This window comes from Engystomops pustulosus, chromosome 1 (genome assembly GCF_040894005.1).
Source record: "Engystomops pustulosus chromosome 1, aEngPut4.maternal, whole genome shotgun sequence".
Taxonomy (NCBI): domain Eukaryota; kingdom Metazoa; phylum Chordata; class Amphibia; order Anura; family Leptodactylidae; genus Engystomops; species Engystomops pustulosus.
Window position 1 is genome coordinate 150,097,439 of NC_092411.1, and position 18,193 is coordinate 150,115,631.

The window sequence follows — 18,193 nt, forward strand, 5'->3', positions numbered from 1 at the left end:
TTTAGAAGCTCAAAGGAATATGGCACAACTGTGTTTTTTGGCACTTCTACCACATTACCACATTTAAAAAAAATTTCAGCTTCCCTGAACAATAAACTAAAAAGTACTAGAAAGTACAATATGTGGAAACAGGGGCGGATTATAGGGGGGCTCCTGGGGCTCGAGCCCCGGGGGCCCCATCTTGCCCTCCCAGGGGGCACCCACCAGATCGCTAGCTGTGTTACTGGGGGTGAGGCGGCTGTATGTAGCTGAGTGACTGCTGGGATAGTGAATAGTAAGCATGACAACTTGTATGCACGCTTCACTCAGTGGGGGCCTCCACCAGATTTTGCGCCCAGGGGCCCCCACCATCCTTAATTTAGCCCTGTGTGGAAAGAGGAGGGTAAAAATGGAAATGCACAAATAAAATATAAAACCTCTGTTTTTAACCCCTTCGACAATGACCATTGGATAGGGTATAACTTTTACTACTGGGATAACCCTATAAAGAATATTTTTTCAATCCTAGAGCTATGAGAAGTATTGGATTTGTAACAGTCAGGTTCTGTATATATACAGTGCTCATTTGAAAGCCTTAACCCTTTGAAACACTTGAATACAATGGTGTCCTATATCACAAAAGGCCATCAATATAGTGAATCTGGAAAAACCTGTGTAAAGCATTTTCATAGGCCATCTTTTGGTTCAGAAGGAAGAAATCCTAGAGGGTGATTAATAGTCACCCACCAGATTTTTTAAAAAAAGGCTGATTCACTAAAAAAGTTTTGTACATTATTCAAGCGATGCAAAATCTAAGCATTGGGGAAGGAGGTTTTACCAGATTTGTAAGGAGGCTTAAATTACAGCACAGCATGTCCTCTTAAAATTACCCTTACTACAGCTACATAAAATTAAGCTAAATGAAAAAATAATGAATATACTAGAGCATCCTCATACAGCGTGAACACCAAATGCTAATTACAGTGATGATAAGCCATCAAAGCTAAACTCATCCAGAGGAAAGACTAATCCTGAATGGGTCAATACATATTGGTTTGTATGTATTAGCCAAGCATTCAGTGATAGCCATCAGTAACCAAGGCCATAACCTTCACCCTATAATCTTTCTATCTCTGTTAGGTCTTCAATTATATCGTTCAGTTATTTTGAGACAAAACCAGGTGATGTACAACACACAGAACAGATGAAAGTCTGGTATAATACTCAACAGACTTGTAGCTGTTCTCTGTGTTCCACCACTTGTGGTTTTGAATTAAAATGACCGAAAGAAATAAATGAATAACAGAGTGTCAATTGGCCCTTAGTGTGGCAGTGCTGTATTGTAGTGTAGAATCCCCACATTTGTCCTTCTGCTGGGATTCTTTGTGATCTGCTGTACAGCATGGGGACACTTGGCAGTAAGTGTTCAGTTTTCCCACAGTGCCCCTACAGGAAATATTAAGCATTACATGTTGCTTATCCAAATCAAATGTTTGTCTATTTAACATATTACAGAACAGGTCCTTCAGAGAGATACTCTTTGTAACCATTGTGCTTAGAGGCCAAAAAAAGGATCTTACACTGGAGACCCTCATATATTAACAGAATTCCATGATGGTCTGAATGAAATTTTCATTTGACAACCAAAGCAAAAAACAAAAACACTGGACATTTTATGCGATCAAAATTTTCAACTGTAACATCATCAAACCCAAGAATACAGTGGATGGTGTATAGGTGCTCTACAATAGAATAATGCGATATTCAGACAGATGTCAAATGAAGTATGGTGGTAAAACCTTATTAAATGCCATTTTTTTCTGTTTTGTATCACTATGCCTGTATAAACATCATTTAAATGATGGTGTGCCATGGAACCCCCTCCAATCTAGCTAGGATATCATTGTGTTAGGTTTAAGCTAAATGTAAATGCTTTTTTACTGTGTAAATGTACATTCATGCACACTAATGCTATCCAATCCTCAAAATAGTAACAATATTAATTCTATTTGTTGTATTATTTATTCTGAATAATTATGTTAAAAGATTAATATCCAAATCAGTATATTTCCTCTAAAAAGTGTTCAGATGACTGTAGTGCATTACTAGGCACAGTGGCTATACAATGGAGTTGTGTGTGGTACACATAGAAAAGTTTTTTCTTTGCATATCTATGTTCATCTACTGGGTCTCAGGAATGTTTGCTACAAAAATACTGCAGCTTAAAGAGGGTTTCCCATGAAGGAAAGTTGCTGAGTGGCGGGGGGTCAGTGCTGAGACCCCCGCAGATCGCAAAAATGAGGGGTGCGTCGGACCCCTTGCAGCTCCTCAGACTAATGGAGCAGACGGCCACGCATGACTGTACTGCACCATTAGTCTCTATGGAGACGACGGAGATCGGTGAGCGGATCCCATGTTTTCACGATCTGCGGGGGTCTCAGAACTGAGACCCCCACTGATCGGCAAGTTAGGCCCTATGCATGAGATAGGGCCTAACTTTCCTTTGTGGGAAAACCCCTTTAAATGTCCAGGATACTAAAATACAGCTTATTCCTGAGCGCCATGATGACTTCTGCTGCAAACACTAAGAAAAGTATACATAAATTGACAATTGCATATCACATTGAACACAGAGTCCTAAGAAAAGATGCCACAAACCTGCTATTTACTGAAATTGAAGAACCACGAGGAGTTGTCCCGTTCTGCAGGCGCTGTCACACTCAGAGAATAGGCTGGGATGGTGTATCCATAAAACCAGTTTTAATAAAAAGTAAAAGGTAAAACACTACGCGTTTCGGCCCCGGGCTGGAGCCTTCGTCGCGTTTCGGGGCCGAAACACGTAGTGTTTTACCTTTTACTTTTTATTAAAACTGGTTTTATGGATACACCATCCCAGCCTATTCTCTGAGTGTGACAGCGCCTGCAGAACGGGACAACTCCTCGTGGTACTTCAGCACACAGCCAAGTCCGTCAACTCTGGTTTGCCCGGACCTGAGTCCCGTCGGCAGCAGTCCCTCCATCTATTTTACGCTCTATCTTTCACTGAACCAGGTGAGAGACATTCTAATATATATTTTTTGCTTATCCAACAATACACTTGAATCCTTTGCGCTTTCTGTCTCCCCCTCCTATTGGCCACGCTGATGCATACCTGTGGATCCCCACATCAACGCATCTAACACCAGCCCTCCATTTATTTACTGAAATTAACTGTAACAGACATGCTAAAAATGCTGATGTTTTATAAATGATATGTCTAATAATATCTCATAGATGTTCCAAGTTATCATAGTTTCAGGCTAAGGGCAACAGTTCTCGTGCTACTGGGCGGCTCTGGGCCTCATAGAAACCAAATATCATCTTTGTAAGACTCTACAATCTGGTATCTCCCTTTGGCGAGTTTCTGCTGTTGGTTTGTAACTTCTGTTTCTAATAACCCAATAAATAGTTTTTCAAAAGTGAATACAGTAGAGAAAAACAAAGCACCCAAGCCTACACCTTGTATTACCACCAAATACGTCGCTAGTTGATTGCCATTAGAAATAATAATAAATGCCCCTAATAGGAAAGGAGAGTCAGAACTATATTTCAATATCTACATAAATAAACAGACATCAATTTATTGCAATACAGAAAAAACATGTTTTATTATCCACCAACAACAAATTGTGGAAGTCCATTATTCCAAAAAAAAAAAAAAAACTTCCTGTAACATCAGTGTCATGCATAGGTCCTTGGTTTATGACGAAGGAGACGCTTATTTCCTCTCCACATATGTGAACACAAACTTAGCTTGCTGTCTTGGGGTGCTGTCAGACCACAGAGTTTTGTTTCCGGAATCAAACCGCACAGGGACAGGCCACGGCCGATCGCTTATGCGCTTGAATGCGGTTGCATGTTAACGACAACCAGCACCCTGTATCTTGCATTGTCTAAATGCAAGACACTGGGTGCAGTGTATTAACTGTTACAGTGTCATTACTGCAGTCCAGCCAAAGGATGTATTATTCCTTCATCCTCTGCACAGATTTGAATCAACCTATTATTGTGGAAGTTAACGCCTCAGAAGTGGGAGTGGGGGTTGTCTTGTCTAAGGGACCAGAGTCCCTTACTAATATTCAGCCAGTGGCTTTCTTCTGAAGGAAGTTCTCCTTCTTGGAGCGCAATTATGATATTTTAGGAACGGAGACGCTTCCTAGAAGGAGATAAACTTTGTGTAATGGTGATTACTGATCATAAAAGTCTACTGTACTTGAATAATGCTAAGCGACTTTCCCCAAGGCAAGCCCGCTAGGTATTATTCTTCACTCACTTTAATTTTATTGTTACTTATTGTCCTGGTACCAAGAATGTAAAGCTAACCTGTCCCCAGGAATTTTTAGCTGGTGACAGGTTCCAATAGCCAATGCTATGCCGATTTAAAAAATGTCTTTGTAAGCATTAGGAATCATTTCAGTACTTAATAAAACTTTATTTCATATTACCTGGCTCCCTGCCTGCAGCATGTGGGGAATCCTGGGGGAGGGTGGGCAGCTGCAACAGTCTGTGTGCCTAAGCCTCAGTCTCCTCTCCTCCACACTCAGCAAGGATGGATATAGTGTGGATTAAAGGAAGAATGCATGAGGAGACTGAGACAAAGGCTGCTGTAGTTCCCTAACCCTTTCCCCCAGGGACTCACCATATGCTGCTGGAAGGGAGCCTGGGAATGTGAATTAAAGTTATCTAAAGTACTGAAATGATTCAGAATTGTGACAGGCATTTTTTAAATAAGCATAGCATAGGCTATTGGAACTTGTCACCAGCTAAAAATGAAATTCCTTGTGACAGGTTTGTTTTAAGGAAGATACCCTCTCTTGCAGGTTTCCACCAATACTCTGGAGGTGAATCCTGAAAAGATGCCATCTCCCAGGGTCGTGATCATGCACTGATCACCTCTATTGCTAAGGCTCAGGATCTAGCTCCTAGTAAAACTCCTAAAGGGGTTGTCCAAGACTTATAAAAAAAAAAAAAACCCAAAAAAGTGGCCGGGAGGGGGGTGCTTAAAACAATAAAGATGTACTTACCTTCCTGCGCACTCCGGGTGTCCTGCACTGCTGTCACTCCGGTCTGCGTACCATTTAAACAACCATGGCCGCGGGAGTAGTGCTGGACTCAGCTGCCGGCCGGCTGTTTTCTGCCACACCCACCTGTCCCTATGCACACCATTGTATATGCGGGAAGGATGGTTGTCATAGCCAGCCGGAAACACTGCTCTTGCAGCTGGAGCGACAGCAGCGCAGGACTCCCGGAGGGAGACGGAAGGTAAGTACATCTTTATTTTTTTTAAGCAGCCCCCTCCCGGCCACCTTTTGTTTTTATTGATAAGTCTCGGACAACCCCTTAAGGACAAATTGTTCATGCCCCCTAGTCTCCACCCCAGTGTACTTAAGAATATACACTGTTCTGTACTATCAGAACACCCTGGCATTGCTGGAATTAAATATCTGTTGACTTGGTACTACTGGTGGCCATCATGGTCTTGCAATGTCCATGAATTTGTGCCTTCATGCAAGGTTTGTGCCAGATCCAAGGTACCTCCTCCAGACCCTTGAACATCTGTTATACCTCAGATGCTCAGGATCAACTCCTCCACTCAAGTGTCACTGTTCTTCTGTAATTCTTGCGTTAATCCAAAATTCTCGTCTTGTAGTGACAGAGTCAATCAATGACTCAAATCCGGTTAAAGTCCGGGATATGTGGGCCCTTATTCAATCATCCACAATTACTGTTAGGGTGCGGTCACACCTCGCAGTTAAAACTGCATCACAATTAGTTTTGAGGTGGTTTTAGGTGCAATTTCTTATTTAAAAAAAGTGAAAGACATGAAATCAAAGAATGTTGAATAAGTTTCTCCTTCAAAATCAAATTCACCCGTTCAGTTCATGTCTTTCTCCTGTTAAATTAACAAAACTGCATCTAAAACCACCTCAAAACTAATTGCGATGCAGTTGTTCCTCCTGTTTTGCCAATATCTAATCCTCCTGCTCCAGTCGTAACGGAGGGGAAATTTGTAGTGGGAGAAAAAAAAAAAAATACATGATTCTCGAAAAGTTCAGAATTCCATGCAGTATCTAGTTTATTGGAAAGGTTATGGGACAGAGGATAGGACATTAGTCTCTGTGGCATTGATATTCATGCTCCACACCTCCTCAGGTTATACCATCACTAAAATCCTTCCAAATCTGGTGGACTAAATCAGAGTCCCGCAGTCCCACATAAGAGGGGGTTACTGTGTCAGGGTCATCCTTGGTCAGTGATTTACGGCTGAGGTGACACAAATTAGATCTCCATGTTATTTTCATGTGTGGACACACACTTAGACTACATTTACATGGCGGACACACGTCGGTGCAGGGGAGAGGAGGAGGGGGTGAGCCCCTCTCTATAGCGATGAATGGCGCACGGCTCCGTATTTCGGAGAAATATAGGACACGCCCCATCTTTCTTTCGGCTACAGGGCGGTGCCGCACATGTGCTGCACCGTACCGCTCCCATACAGTACTGTGCGTATACAAGTCGCCGCATATATGTCCCCCATACGGTCGTGTGAATACAACCTTAGCTTGCTGGCTGAACTGGAACTGATTGCTGCAGGTGTTTGTAACCAAGCTCTGTGGTGAAGAGTCTCCTAGAAGTATTTAGTTCATATTCAGGCCAGTGTCGATTTTTAGTTTATCTTGACCTGCTCCCTTGCTTGTGAAAGGAACGCTGTTTTACTCTATTCTGGTAAATAAACCCGGACCCGGATTGTTGGCTATTCTTGTTTTATATTTCTCTTTGGCATAGGGAGTTGTTTTCCTCCTACTTAGGGAGGGCAGGCAATAGGAAGAAACAGCTGGGAAGTGGGCTTAGCATCAGGGCCCACGGTCATTACATGGCCATTCCCAGGGCCTGCATTACAATTGAGCAAAGTGTTTAGTACTGCATATTTTTCCTAGCCAGTGCAGACCCCTGTGCACATATCACTTTCTTCTTATGACATGCTTGGCTTAACACCTTAATGTTTTTAATATGCTCTTTTCACGTGAAATCTTTTGATTGATAACCCACCATTCCATACATTCCTACAGTAACACACAATCATTATGTTAATGACACAGGAGGCTGTCATGCACTTCCATCTAATTTACACCTATTCTTGAATCACCAGAGAAGGTCTTAGGTTTGATGCTGCAATATGAAGAATCCTCTTTTAGTGCCCTCCTCCATGGTAAAAAAAGAGGATACATATCTCCAAGTAAGTCTACTAGATGTAGCAGTGTTGGTATTACATCTATAATCAACTGTATCTGCATCTGAATGACAGGAATACAATTAATTTCAGGATGAACAGCTAAAAGGCACAGTGGGCTGTATGTGGAGCCCTCGATGGTGAATTCAGTAGACTGTCACCCTGTGTGACCATACAAGTTTAATACAGCCTAGGACGACCATGTCCGTCAAGGACATTGACCAAAACCATGAAACCATGATCAGTCACTATAATTTTCACTCACCCCAGGTAGAGTCTTCTGCTCGTGCAGGGCCGTTTGTGCTTTTATGGCTGAGTCTCTGGCACAGTATGTGAGGAAGGCACAGCCTGAGGATAGAAGGAGAGAAAGGGAATTTATTATTTCATGGGTTCAGTAATACTTATATTGTAACATACAGTAGAAGAAGGAAGTTACACACTCTGCATGACTTGTGCAATGAATGAAATATAGCCGCACAAAATTTTATTCTGTTACAGAACTGGATCAGCACTAAAATTATCCATGTTTTCCCTTTGGGCCAAAAAGACCAGATATTTTTCTTTATTATAATATTCATAGCATACAGAACTAGTATGAATATTTCCAGTTCGGTGGAGAAGCAAATCATTTAATACATAGCATCTCTTGTAATGCCCTTAGGTATTAAAATTAAAAAAAAATATATATATATACACATATACACACACACACACACGAGTATATAATAGAATAATGATATATAATATCATTGGGAGACCTTTTACAGTGCCAGTTTACATTCCTATGCCTGGATATGTTGACTAAGTGCAAAATGGCTTAGATCTTTGAAATGCCTTCTTTTTGCCACCCCCTCAAAATGCAAGGTCTCTCTGATAACCCCCCTCCTTATAGGCTGAGTATTTGGAAGATGGGGGCAGGGGTGGTAAAAGGGATTTTTCTGTCGTTATCGCAAGCATCTTCATTACATTGGAAGGATATGTTTCCATGGAAACGCCTGAAATACCATCTCCTCCAGGTAACAAAAAAACAAAACAATTAAACGAAAAAATTGGGACCAAAAAAAAGGAAGACACCCTCCCCCTCCCTGAGAGCATCTAATTAACCCCTTATATGCGTGCTGCAGCATAGGGTGGTAGCTTTCTCTCTGCTAGGGATTGCTAAGAGGTATGAACACAAGGGGGATTTCCCTTTCAGCCATAAACGCCAGCTGGGGACCTGAGAGGAGGGAGTGAAAAAGGGAGAGACTGGGCAGAAAGAAAGGAAAATGGAGATACAGAAAATAGCAGAGCACAGACTGCAATAGAAATGTGGCTTCGCAGATAGTCAAAAAAAGCCAAATAACAGGTTGCAAAGAAGTCGAAAAAAAAAAAAGAAGGTACCGTGTGCCTGTGGTTTTTAATACAGAGCAGAATCACACAGAGGTAGACAGAGATCGGAACAAAATCGGAGATATAATGATGCTCATGCAAGGGGGAAATGGGGTGAAGACTTGTTACAGACAAACAATTAAAGTGCAGTGACAAATGACTGACGTGTTAAAAATATACCGTAATAGAAGAAGCAAAAAAGGTAACTATGGCCCTTGATAGGCTAAACAAATTAAATAGGCAACCTGCCATGTAAGCGTGGAGAAAACCACATACTAAACAACAGAAGGTCTAATTCACAAATTCAATATACACATAACCCCTTCTAAGGTGTATGAAGCCATAATGTGATGCTCCTTTAATGTGAACCTACAAGAATTGTGTGTGCCTCTAATCTCATATAAAGAGGTTTTCCAAGGTTTATGGCATGATTCTATGGCACTTTGTTGCTAGGTGAGAATTTCTACACAGTAAGGCACCACACATTTGTAGTAGGAAGCCCTGGGTACTCTTTAGGCTTCCTTTTACATGACTCTACCATGTACAGATTCCTACTATTCACTAGAAAGGGGGTGTTGAACCTCCTGTTCCCTCCTACTCACTGCACAAACACATTAGGACTTAAATGAACGTACATGCAATGGTTGTGCATGAACATGAATAACTTGATACCCTTTCTAGTGTTATTACATGTCACGTGAGACATCATTCAGTCAATGGTAAAAGAGCTTTTCTGGCTTGCACCCTGCCAAGGTGCTTAACCATGAGGTTGTGGAATTCTGTTGAACGTTGCTTTCTCATCACAGGCCAGGGGTGACACATACAATCATCACGTGAATGGGGCTATTTTGAAACACCAAGGATGATCGCCGTACTATGTTAGCCAGTTCGCTTGGCAGGAAGTGAAGAGACATTTCATTTGCCAAATCCCAGAAAATCACATTAATTCTGAACATACAACAAGAAGGTATTTATCATCAGAGAGGAAAATGATCTACCACCAGACCACTCTCCTCACCCCACATTGGAGGCCCCTGCGCCCTTTAGATTGCCTGATGATAAAATTGTCTTGCCTTGCTTCTTATTGTGTAAAAAATCCAATTCAGAGGATTATGAAGGCTTAAGGGTTAAACTCTGTAGATCTAGAAAGGAATAATATAATGCAGGGACACAACATGAAAATGGATGTCGTCAATACATGGCCCAGGGCAGCTGTGACAGGATTAATACTCTGGAAAAGCTCCTGAAAGAAATCAGCTCAAGGTATAAGGCAAAACTACGGAAAGATCTAGGTTGTGAAGTTCAGTCTAGAGCAAAAGAGTTGTATTAGAGAATATAGTAGCAGAAAGATATGCAAAGGGGAAAAAAGAAAAATATGCAGCGTTATTACATTATCAGATGGTTTACACCACTTAACAACGCATGGAGGATTTATACTGTCTTATATACAGTATAGTACTAGATCATGCATACATAGTGACAAAACCTATATAATCAAAGTTGCGATATGTTCTTCGTCCACGGTTCACTTTCTACCTCTAATTTCCTCTAAAGAAATGGCCCAGGACTTGATAAATCAGGTGCAATTTACGACATCATTAACCATACCTCCAAATCTAGCCACTATTCAAAACTATCTATTGAGGTGTAAAAATTAACTAAAACACATACATCTGGCAGTATACCAGGACTGTGTGTTGTAAATTGCTCCTCTAATAATTCTGTAGGGTTTTTAAACGGGGGTACCCTGGCAATGAAAAGTGAAGGTCATAAGCGGACAACACCTTTTCCCCTTCATCTGATATACAGTGGGTACGAAAAGTATTCAGACCCCTTTACCATTTTTCAATCTTAAATTCATTGCAGCCAATTGGTAAGATCAAAAAACTTATTTTTTGCTCATTAATGTACACTCAGCACCCAATCTTGATAGAAAAAAAACTAATGTAGATATTTTTGCTAATTTATTAAACTGATAAACTAAAATATCACTTGGTCATATTTATTCAGACACTTTTTGAGCTAATACAGCCACGAATCTTCTTGGTAATTACGCAAAAAGTGAACCCTCGGCTCAGAGCACTCTGGAAGAGATTTTCATCCAGAATATCTCTGGACTTTGCATCCAGTCCCACTGTCCCTGGAGCTGAAAAAACACTCCCATAGTATGATTCTGCCAGGTTTCACTGTTGGGATTGTATTTGGTATGTGATGAGCAGTGCCTGGTTTTCTCCACACATACTGCTTAAAATTAACACCAAGTTCAGTTTTTGTCCCATTAGACCATAGAATCTAATATCTCATAATCTGGGAGTCCTACATAAGTTTTTTTTGCAAAACTGTATGCAGGCTTTTATATTTCTTGGACAGAGGAGAGTCTTCCTTCGGCATTCTCTGACATAAAGCCCTGAACGATGGAGGGTTGAACTGATAGTTTGTGGAACTTTCTCCCATCTCCCTAATGTATCTCTGGAGCTCAGTCAGAATGATCTTGGGGTTCTTCTTTACCTCTCTCACTAACGGTCTTCTCCAACAACAGTTTACTGTAGTTTGGCTGGACAGGTCAAGGTCGTATCAAACTTCCTTCATTTAAGGATCATGGAGGCTACTGTGCTCTTAGGAGCCTCGTGTGCTGCAGAGCCTTTGGACAATTCTGTCTCTGAGCTCCTTGGGCAGTTCCTTAGAACTCATGATTCCCATGTGCTCTGACATGCACTGTAGACAGGTGTGTAATTATCCAACAAAAAAATGAAACGCCGTTACAGCTTAACCCTCCCCCCTTCCAACTATTGCCGCTATGCCCACGTGGGAGATGAACGCAGTCACTGTGCAAGGATGGTTGCTGGCTGGACACCAGAGAATCCACCAATAATCCAAAAACTACAATGCTGGATAAACAGGTACCTTTTCTAATAAAGTCCAATCAGTTTAATTAAACACAGCTGGACTCCAATGAAGTAGTAGAATCAGAAGAAAATGGACAGCATGTGAGTTAAATATGTGTGTCACAGCAAAGGGTCTGAATACATTTTCTGATCTTACCAAAATGGCTGTAATGAAACAATGAGTAACAAATTTTAAGGGGTCTGATGTTCGGTGTTTGTAGGTTAACACTACAAAAATGTATACCCATTTTCTCCCTCCTGCATTCACTTGACGATATGATACGAAAGTACGTTATTATTACCATAGAGTGAGATCCGTTTGTACATAGTGTCACAGCAATTGGTACACACCATTAGAGATAGGTTTAATGTTACAGTTCTATACATACACTACAAGAGGCAAGTTCTTACATGTTCTTAAATGATGAGTAAATGGCATGTAAAATTTTTAATATAAAAAAAAATTCATACAGAAATTTAAGTCATTTTGATGTCACTGCAGGTAAATGCCTAATGCATACTTTTCCTAAATCTACAAGCCATTCCATTACATAAAAGGAACCAGTTTTACCCATCTAGATAAACTTAAATCGTTTATACACTAGTGGTAGTAAAATATAATAGTAAAACAAAAAGTTATATGGAGAACAAATTGACAACATATATCAATTCAGTTTTATTATAAAACATACAAGAGTGCACACACCCTCTAGTAATTATGTTTCTATGCTATACTCCTATATGCTTCTGTTCTATATATGACACAGCTTTGCCACCTTTACAATATGAACACGCATAATTGCAGTTCCTTGGTTACTCACTACCAAGTGAAATGGATTACTATGGGAAACGTCAATCTTGGGTCTTGAGTTTTGAACAATTATCTACGTTAGTAATTAAAAGTTACCAAAATTACTCTAGAAGTAAACTGAATGTCTTATGACCTTGAATAAATCCCTTTGCTACTATTTATCTAATCTAAGGCATCTAGAAGTAAATCAAGCAGAGCAAGCACCCTGAAACAATCCCATAGCCAATGCTATAGAGAAAGAAAAGAAAGATGAAAAAAGAATGTGACTGAACTGTGCTATGTAGGTCACATAGATATCAGTCAAACTGAACTGTAAACTCTTGAACAATTCATAAAACTATAATTGGTTGGAAGAAGGCATCTTATTCTCTGTGTGTCAATGTACTACACTTCCTGCAAAACAGATTGTAACATACAATAAACCCGACAAATGTTTTTTTTTTTTTTTATTTGGACGATGAATGATTTGCAGATAATGCGAACAACAGTTCCAAGAATAATTGCTACAATTATTTGATAACCTGTATTGAAATGCTTATCTGTATGACATATACCTTGAAAGAAAAGGGCATACTAATAAAGGACATATGCTTATAATACTATTTAAGGATTGTTGTGAGCGAATCTTACAGCATTTTTTTACCAGCATTTGTAACATACACCTTTTGGACTTATAATAATATTTAAAGCCAAAATGCCAGGCGATGCCCTATATGAAAGTAGGATTTCATAGATGTAGAGAAAAAAATCTTGACAGGAAAAAGGCTACACGCACACAAATGTTAAATACGGACATGTACTAGCTGTATATGTCTACATTCACTTTATATGGGTTTATACACAAGGCTGTAGATTCCACTACCCCATACATAAGCTGACTGCCTGGGACACAAAAGATAGAGCAAGCCCTTTACCTGCCTATTCGTATTGCAGCCTGTGATCCTTTATTATTGAGTTATGATATATGTGGTTTGGCCAGTAGCAGGGCACATGGCCACCCAAATGATCCACTGAACTTTATATTGAGAAGGACCTTCACCAATGAAATACATCTCTTCCTGCTTTCAATACACATGAACACAAGAGCCATTTCAGGACCTTTGAAGATCCTCAGGGTGAGTATTTAAGTTTATTTATAAGTGCCTTGCAGACTGTATACTACAGGGGGCTGGCTGGCTGTATACTACAGGGGGCTGGCTGGCTGTATACTACAGGGGGCTGGCTGTATACTGGGAGACTATGACCAATGCATCTCCCACCCTCGGTTTAAACTCGAGTCAACGGGTTTTCCCAGTTTTTGGTGGTATAATTAAGGGCCTTGGCTTATACTCGGGTCGGCTTATACTCGATTATATAAGGTAACTTCAATGTTTTTAAATAGAACCTGTCAGTAGTTCAGTACCAGTACACTGTCAAGCAGTTGAACACCTTCTAGATTGTGGTCCCAGTGTGAGGCACCATCCAGAAAATCAACTTTGAAATGAGATGTAAATTGATTGGATTGACTCCAGGAGATGAAGAGTTCAACAATGAAGTGAAGCTTTCCCCATCTCTCTCCGGAGACAACACTGAACAGATTGTTTGAAGTCCAGCGCATGACATCAATCACAGGGAATGAGGCGTTTAGAGGTGGGGAGAGCTTGACTTCAGCTTCCTTGACTTTATACAACCAATTTAGATCTCACTTCAAAAGTTGGATGCCACCATAATGGGCCTTGAATAAATAATGGTAAGCTGGGTAACAATGTAATGGTAGTGTATTATTTCAATTACTGATGACAGGTGTGTTAAAAAAAAAAAAAAAAACACACACCTTACCGCCCATATTCCTTCCGTTATTTTCTTAAAGAAATAATACTGTGGCAGCCTGTGGATTTATAATAAAAGGGAGACGATGGATAACAATGGAAGTCAATGGAAATGATAATGGATGCATATTCTTTAACGGAAGATCATTGTAGTGATGTGAATGGTTTCTAAGACTTTCATATTGCGTGCAATATTTTTTGCAGAAATCTCTTGCGATTAAAGAGAAGTTCTATTCATCTGAATTGAAGTATTCTGGCAGCAAGCAGATGGATTCCTAATATAACAGCCTTTCAATTGCAGAATTTTCTGCTGTGCGCAAAGACACTAGGAGTTCCATAGTGTCTTATATTGCCAAAATAAAACTGCAAAAAATATGTAGTAAATAATAATATTCCTCTATCAAAAAGCCAGCATAATACTAAAACCAAATACCAAACCAAATACTAAAGCCAAATAATACTAAAACAAAATTTTCAAATATTACAACAAACATCACCTAAATAATTTTAAATATTTTATTTGCCATGCATGCGCTGGTAACCCCTAAAACCAGCCCTGAAGGTATTCCAAAAAAACCCAAAACTTTTATAATAGCATATATCATAGTAAATAAATCAGGCACAGAATACACTTGTAATGATATACAAGAAGCTGAATTTACAAATAGGAATGTAACTACGGTATTCAGTAGGCTTGAGTCAGTGCTAGCATTACTTTAAGCTTATGGAGATCTATGGGGACTTTCTGACATGTTGGCTTCCAAATTAAAGTATTAGGTTATCAGAGGCAGCAACTGAATCATCTACCTCAAACTCCCAACAATGATACAGAATGAAAACAAAGAGTCAACTTAACTTCTGCAGATTTAGTCAGTAAAGAGAGGGACCACAATCCCCCAAATCCTCAAACATTCTTCAGTCTATTACAGCCTATCTTTACAAGACTTCTGTAAAGCATATCACTAAATGCTGTTAACAGAGCAGATGGCAGACCCAAAATCATTTACATACATTAGAATAAAAATATTAAATCTGAAAATATAGCCAGATGAAAAATGGGACATGTTTTGGTACCTGGGTTTAATAGGTAAAAAAAAACAAGAAAATTGAATACATTAAATAAAGTTCAAAGTTTAGAGGAATTATTTTAGAACTTCTAAAATGATACATTCCATCATTTACTTAATCCAAAGGAAAAAGTTTAACATAAAATCCACCATTTGACAGTATGTTTTAAAGGGAACCTGGCACCATTTTTCCCTATTCCAGCTAATGACAGGTTCCCATAGCACTCTTAACTAATGGTCACTGCGCATGTGCAGCTTTTCCCCTAGACAGTGAGGCGCCGGCCAGCAATACGCAAACTACATAGAGAGTTCAGTACCGCTCTCAATGCCTAGCAACGCGCAGCGAGAAGCCCAATGTCAGGATGACATGAAGGATGAAGTACCTGGGAATGATGATGGGAGGCGTGGTTGCACTCTGTCACAAAAGATAGGCTGCCAGATTAAAAAGTGTTTTTTATGGGGTTAGAAAGGACTGTCAGTATCTGGAATAGTTTAAAAAAAAAAGGTTCCCTTTGATAACACTTGCCCATGGGACAGTGTGAATCTTTAAGACAGAGTCATTTTTAAAGAAGAGCTAAAAAAAAGGAGACTTGCATTGTTTCAGATGAGCCTCAATAATAATGGATTCGATAAGGTCTCTGTTATTACGAAGCTTTAGATGTTATTATTGTAATTTTTAATATAAAATACTGACTTTCTAATTGAAATTTAAAGTGAGTTTCCACCTTCCATATTACATTTAGTTCTATTATAATTTTGTGCCTGTTATAAATGCACTATTTACAGTCCCAATATGAAAAATCAAGATGCTTTGTGTTGGTGCAACATTCAGACTTCTGACCTGGATGACATCCTTCCCCAGCAGAGTCTTTACCCATTAGTATTAAAATGTAGCATACATACAATTTTACAAGAGAGACAAAAGTTGACTCATCCATCTCTACTGGGCCAACATAAAGGCTATATAGTTTAGAATGAAAGAAACATGGCTTGCCCTGTAACAAAATCATTTCCAGCTTACATGAGTAAGATGCTCTTATTGCAGGATTGTCACCATTTCAATTATTCTATATTTTAATAACCTCATTTTAATCAAGGCAGAGCATACACATGTGGCCCAGATGAACTGGCAGCTGATTAATATCTAAAAGAACTGGATAACCCCAAGTGTAACCTTCCCAATTGCTTAAAGCAATACAGAAACTTGATTTAATAGAAAGAAAAGAAGCATTGATTACTTAGTGAATAACCTCAAACTGGTCTTTAAGAACTCATTACCAAGAGTATATTTAATCTTGGTAGACTGTCCCTCTATCTAGCTGACCAACAGGAGGTCACTCAGGCTACCTTCACGCGAACATGCTCAGTCCATGGAAGTCCATGTCTGGTGAGCGAACAACAATGGTTACAGTGTCATGCTGCTGTTCAAGGCTGAACTTACATGAAGGAGACACATTGTAAGACTGGGTTGCATGGGGCCAGAAGATAAAATTATCCTGGGTGCTGAGCCCTCATTATTCCCCAGCAAACAGACCCTGCTAGCTTCCAAATTAGATTTTCCTCTGCTGTGTCTCTGGGGTTCAGCATAAGATAAAAGCCTTGACCCACCAGAGGATTCTCTGGTATTCCAGTGGGTTACTCCTACACTAAGGAAACATAAAAAAAACATTTTTTATACTGCATAGCAAGTATTCTCAAGTCAATAAATTTACCAATTCATCTAGTATGTTTGGGTCCATTTGTCTCATTTACCATATGACACAAGATTCCCTATGCTATTACTGTCATGCTTTGCCCACAGTATCTATCTGTATGACCGATGTGTTAAAAATCAGAGGATGTCTAAATCGTTTTTTCACAGATCACTCATAGACTATAGTTAATGAAAATGGCCGATTTTAGCCACACTTGTGGCCTTTATTTTAACATGCTGGGACATTGCCTGTAAGTACGATATATAGTCAAGTACAAGCTGCCTGTATACAAACCAAGGCACTTCATTTACCACAAAAAAAAAATACTGGGAAAACTTATTGACTTGAGTAGAAAAGTATAGGGTGGGAAATGCATTGCTCAGTCTCCCCACGAATAAAATGGCCAGCAGCCTCCCCTCACTAATGAAATGCCCGGCAGCATCCCCTCACTACTGCCAACACCATAAACACAACACTGTAAATATAAACGCTGTAAACATAAAATATGATGCAAATGTATTTACATCACTTTTGCGGTAACATTGCTTTTCAGTTTACATTGTATGTGTTCACATCACATTTATATAATGTTATCATTTTTTGCATTTATGTTGCATTTTGCAGTAACATCACATTTTCATTCACATTGCATGTACATTCTGTTTACATTGCAATTTTGTAACATTGGGGCACATTTACTTACCTGTCCGCGATTCACTAAAATTCAGTTGGATCGTCCGATGGCTCGGTCCCTGATTTCTGTCGGATTAAAGCCAGCGCAGCTGCACCAAATTCCGATTGCGTGCGACACAATCCCCTGTTAAATATCTGTCACAGCCGCGCAAAACCCAAAAACATCGGAAAGTATGACAAAAGTGCGTCCGTGGACCCTTAGTAAATAAGCCGCATTGCGTTTATGTAAGCGCAATGTAAACACAATGTCAACAGTATATTAGCTAAAAATGTGGGAACATATCCTTTAGATGAGCATAGAGAAATCAAACTCACAATTGTTCATAGTAGCTTCCCCTAAATCTGTGTAATATCCACTACAAAATGCTAATCTCCATATAATTGAGGTCCTCTTTACACTTCTTCCCAATAAAGAAAAGGCTGATAATCTATTATTTTCAAATATTTTAAAGAGACGGTGTTGCAAACCCAAACATTGTAGGGGAAATAGTGTGTACATGTTGCACTTTTTCGTGCAAGATTCCACAACAGCGAGTCTAATTTTTTAGCCACATGGCTCATTTTCTTCTTATAATGTCTAAAGTGGCCACATAAGTTGTGTTTATTATATGAGAATAT

General features: G+C 39.6%; 1 protein-coding gene across 2 annotated transcripts in view; it reads right to left on the reverse strand.

Moving 5' to 3' along the window:
- CELF5 (CUGBP Elav-like family member 5) overlaps positions 1-18,193 on the reverse strand; it is a 73,698-nt gene that overhangs the window by 39,438 nt on the left and 16,067 nt on the right. For both annotated transcript variants that reach the window (XM_072110642.1, XM_072110649.1), the window contains exon 2: positions 7,515-7,597. In XM_072110642.1, coding sequence (XP_071966743.1) covers positions 7,515-7,597 — 83 coding nt within the window. The remainder of the gene's footprint in view (positions 1-7,514; positions 7,598-18,193) is intronic.